Here is a 16,596-nt window from a genome sequence, read left to right as displayed (position 1 = left end):
TGTTGGAGGTAAATGAAAATACAGACATTCAAAATCACACACCCAGTTAAGAAGAACTTAGCAGCCAGAACACTGTCCTGTTCACTTTTGGATCTCCACCACCGAAGTTATGGGCATCTACTAATGTTTCTTGAATCATTGCTACAATTAAAACTGATGGGATAACATTAAAAAAACCAGAAATTTAAAAACTCCAAAGCACTTCCTCTGCCGCATAAAGTATACATAGTAGAGCTCTTCACTCTAGGGAAGCCGCATAAAGTATACATAGTAGAGCTCTTCACTCTAGGGAAGCCTCTGGACCAGACAGCCTTACCTGCCACTGCTGGCATTTTGAAAAACGCTCCCGGCCTGCAGGGGCGGGGCCAGAGAGCGGCCCCCGGAGCAGCTACAGGCCGAGGCGACGAGGGGACAGAACCTGCTCTCCGTGACTGACGGAAAATACTACTCTTCAGCCCGCCTCCCGCGTGCCCGGAAGTCCCGCCTTCTGAAAAGGAAGTAGGGGTGCGTGAGAACGCCGGCGGTGACCGTGGCCACAGCGGTGACCCAGTGAGAGGAAGGCGGCGGCGGCGGGAAGTCACTGCTGCTGTGCGGTCGGGTTGGCGACTGAAGGCGGTACCGGCCTCTCGGAGCAGCCCGGGGGAGGGCTCAGGTGAAGAAGGGCAGGCTGGCCGCGGCCGGTTTGGTCTGGGGACCGCGGGCTGGAGCAGGTGGGCAAGCGCCGGGACGGTGTGGGGAAGACACTTGGCAGCTCCTCGACCTCTGGTGTCACTTCGTTTCTTCGAATTCCTATTCATGCGCCGCACCCTTCCCGGACCCCCAGCCCCTCGCTAAGGCTCTGGGGTCAGGGGTCAAGTCTGGGCTCAATGGGCCTTCCTTCCTCCACCCGGGTCACCACTTCTAGGAAACCCTCGCCCCACGCCCGCCTCAGGCCTGTACCTCCTGGCTGTGACGTGGCTTCTCAGCGACTGCCTCACCTCAGTCCCCAAATCCTCACTGCCTTAGATACGTGCCCCCAGAGGTTGGCCTAGGTTTCACAGTATTTCCCTAAGCTCGAAGTTAGTACCCTGCCTGGTAGATGCCCATGGGATGACAAAGAGGAGGAACAAGGGTTGACCAGATTAGGAGAGCCCAGAGACATTAATCTGTCTGTTTTGGCAGGTGGAAATTTAAAATTGTTTGGAGTCAACACTGTTTCCAGCCATGGGTTTGTCTCCATCTGCTCCTGCTGTTGCAGTTCAGGCCTCAAACGCTTCAGCATCCCCACCTTCAGGATGTCCGATGCATGAAGGGAAAATGAAAGGTAACAGGCCCTTTGTCTAGAAAATGAAAACAAAAGATAAGTCACGGCCGGGTGCGGTGGTTCACGCCTGTGACAGCACTTTGGGAGGCCGAGGTGGGTGGATTGCTTGAGCTCAGAAGTTCGAGATCAGCCTGGGCAACATGGCAAAAACCTGCCTCTACAAAAAAATACAAACAGTAGCCAGACGTAGTGGTGGGTGCCCGTAGTACCAGCGACTCAGGAGGTTGAGGTGGGCAGGATCGCCTGGGAGGCCAAGGTTGCAGTGAGCCAAGATTGTGACACTGCACTCCGGCCTGGGTGACAGAGTGATACTGTCTTTAAAAAATTCTTGAAAGGCTCTAAAGGAAGAGGCAGTGTAGTATGCTGCTGAGGCTGGTAGGCATGGCAGTTAGGCACCCTGGGTCTGGTCCTTATTTTGCATCTTATTGAGGTTTGTGAGTCTAGACAAGTTAACTCTGTAAGCCGCAGTCTGTCATCTGTAAGATGAGTGTATAATAATATTTCACAAGCCTGTCATGATGATTGAGATAGTACATGAGAACATAGTGAGTACTCTAAACCAGCCCCAACTTCCCAGAGTTTACTTGTGCCTACATCAGTGGTTCTTAACTGGAGGGGGGCAATCCCCCCTTCCCACAGGGGACATTTGCCAATATCTGGAGGCATTTTTGGTTGTCACAAGTGAGAGGAAAGTGAATAGAGGGCAGGGGTGCTCCTAAACATCCTACAATGTACAGAACAGCTCCCCAACAAAGAATCAGCCGGCCCCAAATATCAAGAGGGCCAAGGTTGAGAAATCTTGGTCTAGATCTAGCTGTCTTAATAAATAACCTTTACTCCCATAGCCATTTCAGTATTCTTATATATAAAAGTAAGCCATCACCTAATGGGCTTGCTGTCCATTCTTTAGATAAGAAAATGAAAATGGAAAAGCTGTCTTTCATTATTGATTGATGCAGGTCTACTTTAGATTGTTTGTATTAAAGTGTGGCTTGAATCAGTAAGTCGTGAAGGGCAGAAGCAACATGGTGTGCTTACTGAGTACTAATGCTTGCGCTGTTATTCATTTCTTCAGTCAGCCAGCCTATTCTGAGAGGTCACTGCCCATTCTGTACCAAGCACCGCTTCGTTTTGTTTGTTTCTGCACGAGAGAATAACACACAATGGAGCTTCGCCTGATGGAGCTTACATTCTCATCTTCATAAGCTATGTGGTCCGTTTTTTCCCTATTTTATAGTCTAGGAAACTAAGACTTGGAGTAACTGATGCTCCAAGTCACATAGTAAGTGGCAAAGCCAGCAAAAGTTCTGTGACCTTGGACAAGGACAGACAGTGTTCTTCTGGGGTTTCTTTGTACAGAAAGAATTGAGACAGATCAGCCAAAGCAGGTGTGCTGCTGTTCTGAGTGTCCTCAGGGAGATCCTAGAACCCTTTCTTTGGTTTTATTTCATTTGCTGTATATCTTTGAGAGCTGCCAGACTTATTACATTAATAAAGAATGTGGGTGTCTATAGGAGATCATAGGGGCTACTGGTTATATGATGTGAAAAATTGAAATATTACTTTCTTTCTAACACCCAGCTGGGATCTATGACTTGAAAAGGATTGGTGCTTTCAGTGGTAGAGAAGAAAGGCATAGCAAGTCTTCACCCCTAAAGTGGGCAGTGGCACAGGGCACCAGGAAATGAGGGCTTGGGAGGAGAAGTGCAGGGAAGGAAGTGAAAGCAAACTCATCTTTTTCATGTGTATTGTAGTTATTGCTGTGGCCTGAGGCCAAGATTCCATTACATGAGCAGCTGTCTTCTGTGTCACAGCTCTCCAAGTGCCTGCTGATTCTCTGAATCGGTTTCCCAGTCTCCCACTAATTGAGATCAGCATCCTGGGTCTTTGGGCGTAGCCCTTGCTATTGCTTATCTCATTAGGCTCAGACCTTCCCTTGGAATGGGCATCTTGATCCTGTATGGGTTGTGGAATGTTTTCTTTATTGTCTGCCTTTTCCTGTTAAACTCTTGCCGTTGACTGATGGGAATAGGCCCTAGGCCACGTGGTTTTCCTATGCCTTGTTTCAGTCTTGGGACAAAGCAGAGTGGCATTCAGATTTTTTTGCAGTAGCCTTTGTGATGTCTCCTCTGTTCATTTTCTTCTCCCATTCCTTGTACCTGAGATAATGTATGGATTGCAACTGTGTCCTGTTTGGGGCTGGACTTCTCTGGAACAAGTGAATGAAAAGTCAAGGGGACCCTGTGAAATGTGGCTGGTCCCCACTTAGGTTCCTCTAACAGCTCCCCAGCTGCTCCTTCAGCCAGGTTACTTAAACCATGGCATGGATAACACATGCTCTTGCAACTGCCAAGGTTTTTTGGCTTATTTTTGCTGGGGGTGTGATACAATTAGAGAATTGGTACTCATTTTTCTTTCAAAGGAAATGTAAATTTGTAGAACCTTCTCATCTTTAGGATTTTGGAATGTTAGCTAGTTCACTTCTTGGTAGATTTAAATGGAAGAAACCTGACTTTTCCTATGGTGGTAATCATTGGTCAGAAATTCAGCACTTTAGTGCTTCAATTGAGAGAGCTAGATGTCCTGCCTTCATGATGACACCATTTTTATACTTGATTATTTCAGAGTGTCCAGTGAGTACAGAGCCATCTGGCCCAAACTGTGAGAAGAAAACATACTCTGTGCCTGCCCACCAGGAACGCGCCTATGAGTACGTGGAGTGTCCCATTAGGGGCACTGCGGCTGAGAATAAGGAGAACCTAGATCCTTCAAATCTGGTAATCCACACTCATCTTTTCTTTCTGGAGCTTTTTATGCAGAGTTGCTTGTACAGACTGCCAAGACAAGTTGCAGATGGCTAGGATGAATTCTTCTGTCCTTTGAAAACAGAGAAGTTAGATATTCCATCTATAGTGAAAATCTAGATGTGTTAGTAAGTGTAGTTTCAGGGAGTGCCTGGGGGAAAAAAAAACAGAGTGATTATGAGCAGCCAGCATAGTTGTACTGGGAATAAGCCATACCAAATGAATATTTTCTTCTGGGAGAGTTACTAGGTAGGTGGTAGATGGGAAATTCTGTAAGAACCATAGCTAGAGTTAATTAAGGTGTCTTTGGTCTGGGGAAACTTTGTAGACACATTACATGATTGGGGAACTTCTTCAGGTACAATAGGGTGCCAGCCTGCACGAGTCATTAGGGTGGTTCACTGTTGTGTGACTGCCAGCAAATTTAATGCCATTGAGAAGTGAGGGCAAGGTAGATGTGACATCACTACATTTTGCGATGGACAGCATCGGAGATTGTGGTCTAAAGTTTGCAGTCATGTTTTAACAGGAGGCTCAGGCATATACTTTAGAGGGCCACAGGATTATCAGGAGTAGAAATTTTAGCAAACCAGGCAGCATGTAAAGAAACTAGAAATATTTAGCCTGGAAAAGAAAGGGCGTGGGGGATACAATAGCAGTGTCCACCTCAGGAATCAACAAACTATGGCCCACTGCCTGTTTTTGAAAATAAAGTTTTGGACAATGCACCAAGATTATCTTGCACATAGGCCTTCGAATACTTGCACCAGAGGTCTTTGGCAAACTGCTTCTATAAAGGGCCAGGTAGTAAATATGTTTGGTTCTATGGGCCATAGGGTCTCTGTCACACTACTCAGTTCTGCTGCTGCTGCTTTCTCTGTAGCATGAAAGCAGCGACAGACAGCATTATCCGAAGCCCCTGGCAGACCACTGGCCTAGATGATCTCTAATAGGTGAGTGGTTCAGAACGTGGGCCTTTTGGAATCTTACAGACCTAGACACTTACCCCATGGGATCATGATATGTAGTGAGAATATGAATAACAGCTAACTTTTCTTTTGGTCACTTTTTAAAAATTTTTTCATTCAAGGCTAGCCAACTGAAGCAGTGGGAGAGGAGAAGGAACAAAGAAATCTGTAACTGGTTGTGATCAGTTAGTTGTAAACACCACTGTACTCAGACCAGCCTCTTTTGGTCACTTCTGTAGCATTTAAGCTAAGCACCCTACATTCTCCCCTTTAATCCTCATAACAACTCTGTGCAGCCAGTATTCTTAGTTTCCCCATTTCAGAGCTGAAGATACTGAGAGTGAAGGAGTCATTCACCCCACATCACCAGTTAGGAAGTGGCAGAGCCAAAACTGAATCCTTATCCACCTCAGACCCATGTTCTTAAACACACTGTGTTTAAGTGTGTTTAACATAATGCAGGTAGAATACTCTGCAGTGCCTACCACACATGGCCCTTCCTGCTGTCGGTATTCTAACTGAGGGCCTTGTTGTGATGGAGACTTTTAATTAATGTTTACTAGGAAATCCTTTATACTTCTAACACAGAAAGTTCAAGGCCAGTCATTCCCAACCTTGGGTGATTTTGCCCCTCAGGCAAATATCCTGCTAAACATCCTACAGTACTTAGACCACCATAACTAAAAATTGTCCCACTCCAAATGTCAATAGTGCCATGGATGAGAGACCCTGGCTAAGGCTAAGTGCTAGCATAACAGTATTGGTGACACATGTCTGGGAGAAGGGATTCTTCCCACCTTCTGAGCTGGCAGTGTTGAGATGCAAAGACTCATCTGTAGTATATTTTGCCTAAGGGATGAAGCATAAGCAGAAACCTAAAAAATCTGAGAATATTTTTTTAAAAAAGCAGTGCTGTACATGTGTGCTATGAGACTTTTCCCCAAAGAGTGAGTAGTCATTTTTGAAAAGCCTGTCATAAAGATTTTAGAAATGCCTGAAGATCATGGCATTAGTTTCTACTTATTCCTTGGTGACATTACTTCTAAATTTGTTCAAAGGAGAAAGAGGCCAAAAATTTAACCACAGTGTTTACCATATTTGAGAACTTAATTAGTGAAGAAACACAACCTCAGTAATCTGACTCTTCAAAACAGTCAGATTATCTGAGAAGTCTGAAATTTTGATGTCACTGATTTAGTAAGTAATCTGTGCTTTCTGTGTGATGTATTGCTTTCCAGGAAGTAATTATATTGCCTTTTACTTGATATCCTATAAAAGCAAATCTGTTCATTTTATTTAGATGCCACCACCCAATCAAACACCAGCTCCAGATCAGCCATTTGTATTATCTACTGTCAGAGAAGAGTCATCCATTCCCAGAGCAGATTCAGAGAAAAAGTGGGTTTACCCTTCCGAGCAGATGTTCTGGAATGCAATGTTAAAGAAAGGGTGAGTGAACATATTATTTAAAATAAAAATTTGCTTGTCAGAATATCCAAGAGTTGTGTGCTGAAGAGATTTTTTACCTTCAAAACAATATAGTACATTTTAATGTATTAATCAGTTTATAGTCACCTGATTTTTCACACCTGTCAGATTGTAAGTGCAAGGCCAGTGTATTACATCAGGGTTCTCAAGAGAAACAGAACCGATAGGATATGTGTAGGGGGGCAGGAGACAAGGAGGGCAGGAAGATATGTATCGTAGGGAATTGACTTACACAATTATGTAAAGCTGAGAAGTCCCAAGATCTGCAGTCAGCAAGCGGGAGACCCAGGAGAGCCAATGGCACACTTCTAGTCTGAAAGTCAGCAGTCTCAAGATGCAAGAAGAACTGATGTTTCAGTTTAAGTCCAAAGGCAGGAAAAGCCCAATGTCCCAACTCAAGCAGTCATGCAGAAGACCTTCCCTCTTACTCATGGAAGGGCCAGCTTTTTTGTCATTCAGGTCTGCAACTGATTGGATGTGACCCACCCATATGGAGTGGGGAGGGCAGTCTGCTTTACTTAGCCTACTGATTAGAATGTTACTCACATTCAAAAACACCCTCACAGACACAGCCAGCATAATGTTTGACCAAATGTCTGGGCATCCTGTGGCATAGTCAGGTTGACACATTAAAATTAACCATCAATAGGTTTTTTTAAAAAACTGAAAACACTTTTAGATAAAATGTTTAGAAAAAGTTAGGGGATCATTGATCAGTGGTACTATCTGAACAAATATCACCGTAAAAATAGATGATTCTGTAAGTCTGGTTTACTGTGACTCAGTAAAATGAGACTAAGGTGAACCTTTTATATTTGTTTTCAATGCTTCTGTAGTAGCTTTGGATTTATAGTGCTGCTGCATGATCATGGGTAAATCTTGAAAATGAGCCTTAGATCTGTTAAATTCAGAGAAAGTGAGCATTCTTAGTTCTTTCTCAAAGGGGAATGTTGAATAAATCATCTTATGAAAATATGGGGATTAACTTTATGGCATTATCAGGAACATTTGTCAAATTTTACCATATGTTCTTTCCTAGGTGGAAGTGGAAAGATGAGGATATCAGTCAGAAGGATATGTATAATATCATTAGAATTCACAATCAGAATAACGAGCAGGCTTGGAAGGAGATTTTGAAGTGGGAAGCCCTTCATGCTGCGTAAGTATGTTTGAGATCTTAAAAACAAATCTTTCAAGCGTCTTTCTTATTTCATATCAGCTTTCTAGAGTTTTAACATTTTATTCAAATCATTTGTTATTCTAATAAAACATTTTATGTAGCAGGCATGGCTCAGTGACAATTGTTGCATGACAGGCCACCCTTCTTAGTTGAAAAATAGCAACCATTTTATTAGGCTTGTGGATTCAGTGGGTCTGGAGTACGCCAAGGACAGGGCAAGGATGGCTTGTCTCTGTTCCTTGATATCTGGGGCCTCAGCTGCGAAGACTCAGTGGTCAGGATGGCTTCCGAGCCATGGGCTAGAGTCTTCTGAAGGCCTGCTCGTTTACTCCTCTGGCAAGTGGTACTGGCTTTTGGCCAGAACACCTCCACATGGCCCCTGAATATGGCTGCTTCGGCTTCCTCCTATAATGGTGGCTAGGTTCCAATAGCTAGAGTTCCAAAAAGCGTCAGGAGCCTGCCCAGATTCAAGGGGAAGGGACAGAGACCGTGCCTCTCAGCAGAAGGAGCATCACAGCCCTTCGAAAGCAGGGCATGTGGGAAGGGAGATGCTAAAATGCCATCTGCCCCAAGGGAGGTGGGAAAGACATTTTTGTTCCCTCAATAGCATTTATTTAATCCCCATTAGGACTAAACACAAAGAGATGTCTTAACTCAGAGCCCTTTTTCTCAGGGAGAATAGTTAAATGCAGCTGTTTGTGTTAAAGGAGACAGGGCTTCAGTCTGTTGATAGTAGTGGTTCTCACACTGGAGCGTGCATCAGGATCATGGGGAAGGTTTGTTAAAACCCAGCATGCTGGGCCCCACCCCCAGGGTGTCTGACTTAGTCCGTTTTGGGTGGTGCCTAGACTGAGTGTATCTAGAGTATTGCATATGCTGCTGGTTTAAGCCAGGTTATGTCATAAACAGTGGTTTTAAATTCATTGCACAATGTGATTAATTTCTTGGCCAAAATCCACTTAATGATTTTTTAAGGTGTTTTGTTTGTTTTTAATATTTGCACTCTGAAGTTCATTGGTTGCACTCCCTGGCTGTCACTGACTGAGCCTCAGGCCTGGGGTGGGTTCATGTGAGAGGGGAACAACTGCGACCATGTTGCCCTCAGTAACCTCTGGCCTGAGAGGAGCCACAAGTGTTTGCAGTGACCTACTTTGAAAGTGTGTTCTAATTAAGACCACCTGCTAATTACTTGTGTGATTATGGAGCAAAGAGAAGAGAGAAAAGGGAATTTCAGTTTGTCAGTTTCAATTCCTTCTCCAGTTATCTTCTGTCAAAATTAAGTAGACCTTTTAAAAACTCATGCTATGGTCTCCAGAAGAAAGTTTTGCCTAGATTGAGTTTACCTTTTTGCCTGTGACCCTCTTGAGAAGAGATGTTAAGGAGTAGTTCCTAAAAGGAGAAGAAAAGTAACTCGTAAGTCCTCCAATAGAAGTCCTTTATACCTTGGAAATTTTTCTCCCTCCCACTTACTTAGATACCTATCTTGTTATCCATGGGAGCAGCTAACAATATAGGTGGCCTCCTGATTTGGCCACCACTCCCTCTGTCTTGGAAACAGCTGTCTGTCTAGCCTGTAGGTGGGCTGTGAACTCCACGAGGGCAGGGCTCAGAGGGTCTTGTTGGCACTGCTATACCCTGGTGCCCACAGAGGGCTGGCACCTAGAGTCCTCAGCAGGGGTCTGTGGGTAGAGGGAGTGCGTTTGCCAGCTAGGACTCTGCTACCCCTCATCTTATGTGTAGTTTTTAAGGAGCTGGTCCAACATTAATTACAATCCATTTCTAGGGATTAATCCATCATTTTCTTTTCTTCATAAAGGCTGTTCATTGGTTTGAAATGAAAGAATAGCCGGGCGCGGTGGCTCAAGCCTGTAATCCCAGCACTTTGGGAGGCCGAGACGGGCGGATCACGAGGTCAGGAGATCGAGACCATCCTGGTTAACACGGTGAAACCCCGTCTCTACTAAAAATACAAAAACTAGCCGGGCGAGGTGGCGGGTGCCTGTAGTCCCAGCTACTCGGGAGGCTGAGGCAGGAGAATGGCGTAAACCCGGGAGGCGGAGCTTGCAGTGAGCTGAGAGATCCGGCCACTGCACTCCAGTCCGGGCGACAGAGCGAGACTCTGCCTCAAAAAAAAAAAAAAAAAAAAAGAAAGAATAGAATTTTCTTGTTTGTCTGAAAAACCCCAGCTGCTGTGTGCCAAAGAGAAAGAAGCATGATGCACAATACTTGAGGCTGTTTTGTTTGTTTTTTTTTTAATGTGCCTTTCTTCCTCCACCAAATGGAAAGGTCATGTGTCCTGACTCCTGCAGAGTGCAGTATAGATATCCAGAAGGAAGGGGAGGCAATGGAACGCACCCAGTCCAGAAGGAAAGAGAAACATTTTTAACAAATAGGCACTTGTTGTTTGAGTTATTTTAGAACTTACCTTTCTCTGTAAATGTTATATTATGTGAAATGTATACAGGAAAAAAATGTATATTACTGAAAAATTAGAACATTATCTTTGTCAAAGAAAAGAAAATATTTTAACAGACTTTTCTTATTTGGGGAATTCTAGAGAGTGTCCTTGTGGTCCATCATTGATCCGGTTCGGAGGGAAAGCAAAAGAGTATTCACCAAGGGCACGAATTCGTTCCTGGATGGGGTGAGTGTCAGCGTAGAAGTGTTGTTTCACCATCTTCAGATCAGGGTCAACTTTCTCTTCACACCAAAACCAGTCTAAGAATTGCAGTGCCATCTTGCAAAACCTAATCCATATTCAGCTGTAGATTTCTTTCTCTCCCTGAGGTTTGTCCATTAATGGGCAGATTTATTAGGGTGTAGAAGATTGCTTCCTATTTATCATAGGGTTGAATGGAGTTATTGTCCATGTTCTTGGATCTGCCCTCTTACTCTTCCCATGATCTATTTCTTTGGGTTTATGCACTTAGCCATCCTCCCTTTCTTTTCTAGCATACTTGAGATTCTTTGCTCACACCTGCATTTCTGCAGTATCTCAGCTGACCTCCCTGGCTTAGGTCTCTTCCCCACTGACCTTATTCCTTTGTAGGCAGATGAGCTGCCATGTGATCTGGACTTATCACAGTTCTTCAGTGCCATTTTCCCTTAGTACTGTTCACTATGTGATGCTTTGAGTCTGACTTCCCCAGTTAGGTGTTTGGGAGCAGGTGTTTGCATGTGCTTCTTGAGCTTTCACATAGCTTAAACCGGGACTAAATGCAGTGCAAGCATTTTAACACTCAGTGGCATGTTTTTATTCCAGGTATGAGTTGCCTTTTGATAGGCATGATTGGATCATAAACCGTTGCGGGACAGAAGTTAGATATGTGATTGATTATTATGATGGTGGTGAAGTCAACAAGGACTACCAGTTCACCATCCTGGACGTCCGTCCTGCCTTAGATTCGCTTTCGGCAGTATGGGACAGAATGAAAGTCGCTTGGTGGCGTTGGACCTCGTAAAGCACTGTTTGAGATGGAAAAATATAAACTATTTTTTTTCTGAGAGATACATTAAACTATTTTCCCCAAATTGAATTGCACTCATGATGTAATGGGAACTTCAAGTGGGTAATCACACTTTTTCCTTCACTTAGTGAAGGATACTATGCACTGTTCACTTTTGAGTTGCATTGTACCGTGCAGTTTATAGCAGATCATTTTGTTTTCTTCCTACTTAGCTTAAGTGGGAAGCAGTCCCTCAGTTTTTCCTTTACCCGCAGTATTGCCTGTATGTTTCATCTCGAAAAGCCTGAACAACCTCTGAAAAAGAGCTCTTAAAAAGTGATAAAAGTTGCTTTTTTTCTTACTGTTTTCTCAGGAATACTCGAGAGATGTAAAGCCTGAGAGTCCGTGGTGGTGCTCAAGAGCTTTCATCTGGCCAAATATTTTAACTAAAACTGTTCATTATAAATAAGAGGTGATTATACTTTTTTTTAAAAAAGTTACCATTATTTCTAAAGCCCGATGGTATGATTGTGACCTTTAACAAAATGCAAAGTTGTACACTGTAAAGGTACTCAGCTAAATTCTCTCCAAATCTGATTTATATGAATTTCTTAGACTGGATAGAGTACTTTCAACTATACCTTCCTTTGGAACATACCTTTTACAAAATGTTCCCTTTAAATCCTGTTATTCTAATATGTAACTCTGCTCCCAACAAACAGGTCTCCTCATTGTCCCTGGTATTTGACAAGTTATCCCAACTTCGAATCTCATTGCTTCCTTTGCTGGCAGCCTCCACCTTTCCCCGAATCAGTTGGCCTAATCCAAACCTTGAAAGCCTGGCTTAAGTCCTACTATCAGTGATGGTCCCCCTCTAAAACATGGTTTTATATTTGGCTGAGTGTTAAAATTCACAAGATGAGCCTTTTTTTCCCAGATGGAGAATGCTTCAACTCAGTCTAGATTTTGTTTGTTTTAAGGAAGCTCTAAGTTTGCCATTGAAACTTTTTGTACCAGTAATCCATAAACTGGTTGTTCTAATTATAGCAGCATGTTACAAATGACTGCTGGTTTTTGTTTTTGTTTTTTTAACTGCCTATACTATTAAATCCTTTAATTTATCCTGAATGCTGTAATGTGGATGAAATTGGCAGTCTGTGGGTGATTAATTTGGTATAGATTTGTCAGTTTTGTGTGGAGTTTAAGAAATACAACAGCCATAAACTCTGCATTTCAAAATACTTGTATATTTGAAAATAAAGCTGATGAGTTCACAGGTTTTGAAAATTTTTTGGAGTAATTTTACACTTAACGATTGTTTCTTCAGACATATTATCTTTATAAAACCAATGCTTTATAGTAGAGTGATTTATAATCCAGCACACACATGTTTATTGCAGCACTGTTCACAATAGCAAAGACTTGGAACCAACCCAAATGCCCATCAATGATAGGCTGGATAAAGAAAATGTGGCACATATACACCATAGAATACTAGGCAGCCGTAAAAAGGATGAGTTCATGTCCTTTGCAGGGACATGGATGAAGCTGGAAACCATCATTCTCAGCAAACTAACACAAGAACAGAAAACCAAACACCGCATGTTCTCATAAGTGGGGGTTGAACAATGAGAATACGTGGACACAGAGGGGAACATCATACACTGGGGCCTGTCAGGGGCTGGGGGGCGGTGCTAGGGGAGGGATAGCATAAGGAGAAATACCTAATATAGATGATGGGTTGATGGCTGCAGGAAACCACCATGGCACATGTATACCTATGTAACAAAACTGCACATTCTGCATATGTACCCCAGAACTTAAAGTATAATAATAATAAAGCAATGCTACAGTCTCCCTGCTCCAAGCAGCCACTTTTTCATCTGTTAATCACTTTTTTTTTTTGAGATGGAGTCTCGCTCTGTCGCCCGGACTAAAGATCAGTGGCACAATCTCAGCTCACTGCAACCTCCACCTCCCGAGTTCAAGCGATTCTCCTGCCTCAGCTTCCCGAGTAGCCAGGATTACAGGTGCACGCCACCACGCCCGGCTAATTTTTGTATTTTTAGTAGAGACGGAGCTTCACCATGTTGGTCAGGCCGGTCTTGAATGCCTGACCTCGTGATCTACCCACCTTGGCCTCCCAAAGTGCTGGGATTACAGGCGTGAGCCACCACACCCGGCCCTAATCACATATTTTTAAACTGTAGAGGAAAATAATTACTGTTGGCATTTTTGGGGGGGTCTTAAGTGCTATTGAATGAGTGTGGGATAAGACATTCTTATGAAAAACAAAACACTGTAACTGGAAACAAAAAAATTATGCCAAAGGCAGGATTCACCTGTTTTATAGGACTATGGTATTATTTAAGATAAACAAGCTTTAAACTCAAGCAAACTTGATGACAAGATCAACAGTTTTATACATCATTTTATCACTTCCAGAAAAAAACCATGGCTTCCTGGATTGTCAGAGCTGTTTTGTGTCTAGATTATGCTTGATTGGGTCCAGGGGTCAATACTGATAGGAATTTTCGTGTACAGCTTGAAACTCATTTAGGATATTCTCTGGAGTTTTAAACTAAGTCTTGTGTCTGTGGAAACAGCACTATTCAGAATCAGAACAAATTACTGAACATCAGGCTAAGTATTGGCAGACAAGCTGGGGCTACAAATGGATTGCATATTAACATTTAGTATTCCTATGAGTTCACTGGCTAACAAAATGTTTATGTCCCGTTTGTGCATCATATAAGGAATACAAAATTGCAAAAGGTATAACCCTGATATGGTTTGGCTATGTCCCCACCCAGATCTCATCTTGAATTGTAATAATCCCCACGTGTCAAGGGCAGGGCAAGGTGGAGATAATTGAATCATGGGAGCAGTTTCCCGTATGCTATTTTCCTGGTAGTGAAGAAGGCTCAGGAGATCTGCTGGTTCTTTAAATGGGAGTTTCCCTGCACAGGTTCTTTTGCCTGCTGCCACGTGAGACATCCCTTTGCTCTTCCTTCGCCTGCCGCCATGATTGTGAGGCCTCCCCAGCCATGTGGAACGGTGAGTCCATTAAGCCTCTTTCCTTTATAAATTACCCAGTCTTGGTCATGTCCTTGTTAGCAGCATGAGAACAGACTAATACCCCTACTTGTAGGGAACTCACAATCTTATGGACAGTCTATAAATGAAATGGTGGTAAATGCTAGAACTCCAATTTAAGGAACACATTGTCGGAATACCCAGCGTGTGAGTTCACGTAAGTATTTTTGAATATATAGAGATGGTTATCAATTTCTTTACTGAGTCATCATTATGGTGTATCTTCTCCCAGAGACTACTTCCTAGGGAAAGTGAAGCAATGCACATTTCCTGTCTCAGCTTTGCAGTGACTGTCAGAATTGTATGACCCGTCATTTGTGTCACCATAGGCTTGAGGCTGTGTGTGTGATGATTACAAATGTGTGTCCTGGAGGCAGAGTCCTTGCTCTGCCCTTTAGTTGCTGTGTGATCTTAATGTCTCTGGGCCTTAGCTTTCTCGACTATGAAACGAGAGTAATAGAACCGACTTACCAGAGTTGTTTTTGCGGGTACTTTGAGGTGATGCCTAAAATCACTGACAACAGAGCCTGTGGGTGGAAATGTTCAGCAAATATTAGCTATCACCCCATGATCAATAACGGCAAGGAGAGAAATCAAAGTGCCGAGATGTAATCTACGTCTCTCATCCTCTGGCCTTATTCCCCTCCCCCCCTCCTCCGCCGCCAGGAGAATCAGTTTAGAGGGGTAACAGCAGGCTCTAATCCCCATTTTGATCAGTTTTAAGGATTACCAGGTGTTTGGGTGCTTGCACTAAGAAATCTCATGTTATTTAAAATCATCAGATGGAAAAAGAACAGGCTACAACCTTTGATCTTTCAAAAAATATCAGGGTAACAAATTAGGTGCTTGATATGCAAGTCCCACTTGACAAAAATAAATATTATATTCAGACAGAGGCCCAGGCTGGAGTGCACTGGCATGATCTTGGCTCAATGCAACCTCTACTTCCTGGCTTCAAGTGATTCTCGTGCCTCAGCCTCCTGAGAAGCTGGGATTACAGGTGCCTACCACCACACCCGGCTAATTGTTTTGTATTTTTAGTAGAGATAGGGTTTCACCATGTTGGTCAGGCTGGTCTTGAACTTCTGACCTCAAATGATCTGCCACCTTGGCCTCCCAAAGTTACTTGTGCTTCTTAATCTAAAATATAGCTCACTGTAATGTCCTTTGGATCACAAGGTTATCCCCCTCCATGAAAATGTATTACATATCCAGATTCAAAACTTATTACAAGGTTATGTTTAGTGCAAAGAAAAAGGTATCAAAAATTATTTCAAAAGCCATGTATACTCCTTGTAACTTAAGGTAATGTTTTAAAAATTATATAATTTTGGGAGTATACAGTATATTAAAATGAAGCATATGAATTATGCCTTGCTACACTCATGACAAATAATGTCACATGTTTTCATTTATAAGTGGGAGCTAAATGATAACACAGAGGGGAACAGCACACATTGGGGCCTATTGAAGGGTGGCGGGTGGGAGGAGGGAGAGGCTTAGGAAAAACAGCTAATGGGTACTAGGCTTCATACCTGGGTGACAAAATAATCTGTACAACAAAGCCCTATGACACAAGTTTACCTATGTAACAAGTGTGCACATGTGCCCCTGAACTTAAAAATTAAAAAGAAAACATTTACTGCTGCAGTAGAGATTGTCACTGTACCTTCAGTAAAATTTCATGCCGTTGGTGTAAGTGGTAAACTGTCTATTTCATGCTTGTGCGCTCTCTAGTTTGGAAGAAAAAGCTGACAACACTTTCTGCAAATGATTCAACCTGAGGTTTATATATCACATGGCAGGTATTCTAATGTTTTTGTGGAATCATACCAGATGCTGGAGCAAACATTATAGTTCCTATGACTGATGAGGCACGTACATGTGCGTGCTATCTTGTATTTATAATTAGCTTTTAGTTGATGCTTTTACATACCGAAGGTCATATGTGATAGGGGCACAGAAATAATACATCTTGAGTGGTGTAACAGGAATTGTGAGACAAGGCTTCACGATCATGGTCGAGTGAAGTCCTAAAGAACAATGAAAAATTACTATTTTGGAGCTCTGTGCAGAATCATCATTTAAACACTTTGCTATTCCTTCTACATTTGTGATAACAATGTGACTAATTCCCATGCCCTTTCAATGGTTTGCTATAGAATATTATCAGGATGCTTTTGGCTTCCAGTAACTGAATCCCTGCTTGAACTCACAGCCAGAAGTGCAGAGGTTGGGTATACACTTGGTTGATCCTGCTTCTCTGGACTCCCTTTCCTTCCATGTTCAATTTTAACTTCATCCATGTAGG

General features: G+C 43.0%; 1 protein-coding gene across 3 annotated transcripts; it reads left to right on the top strand.

The window, feature by feature from the left end:
• Positions 1 to 490: 490 nt before the first annotated feature.
• Positions 491 to 12,468, top strand: LOC105518060 (cytochrome c-type heme lyase). Of its 3 annotated transcripts, none has more exons than XM_011950892.1 (7): positions 491 to 615; positions 1,162 to 1,303; positions 3,929 to 4,080; positions 6,376 to 6,524; positions 7,603 to 7,722; positions 10,301 to 10,387; positions 11,006 to 12,468. In XM_011950892.1, the coding sequence occupies exons 2-7, from the start codon at positions 1,204 to 1,206 to the stop codon at positions 11,202 to 11,204; spliced, it is 807 nt and encodes a 268-aa protein (XP_011806282.1). In that variant the 5' UTR covers positions 491 to 615; positions 1,162 to 1,203; the 3' UTR covers positions 11,205 to 12,468. The 3 variants fall into 3 exon arrangements, with proteins under 3 accessions (XP_011806282.1, XP_011806281.1, XP_011806280.1); XM_011950891.1 differs by having other exon boundaries at positions 491 to 652; XM_011950890.1 differs by having other exon boundaries at positions 491 to 710.
• The last annotated feature ends 4,128 nt before the right edge of the window (positions 12,469 to 16,596 follow it).

Source organism: Colobus angolensis, unplaced genomic scaffold, assembly GCF_000951035.1.
Source record: "Colobus angolensis palliatus isolate OR3802 unplaced genomic scaffold, Cang.pa_1.0 Scaffold310, whole genome shotgun sequence".
Taxonomy (NCBI): Eukaryota; Metazoa; Chordata; class Mammalia; order Primates; family Cercopithecidae; genus Colobus; species Colobus angolensis.
The sequence above is the reverse complement of the archived record's forward strand: the minus strand, read 5'-3'. Positions and strand labels throughout refer to the sequence as shown.

Excerpts from the sequence above, each read along its gene's own strand:
- LOC105518060 (XM_011950892.1), top strand. The coding sequence starts at position 1,204 with ATGGGTTTGTCTCCATCTGCTCCTGCTGTTGCAGTTCAGGCCTCAAAC. Across the intron at positions 1,304-3,928 it reads GCATGAAGGGAAAATGAAAG|AGTGTCCAGTGAGTACAGAG; the intron begins GTAACAGGCCCT and ends TGATTATTTCAG. Across the intron at positions 4,081-6,375 it reads ACCTAGATCCTTCAAATCTG|ATGCCACCACCCAATCAAAC; the intron begins GTAATCCACACT and ends CATTTTATTTAG.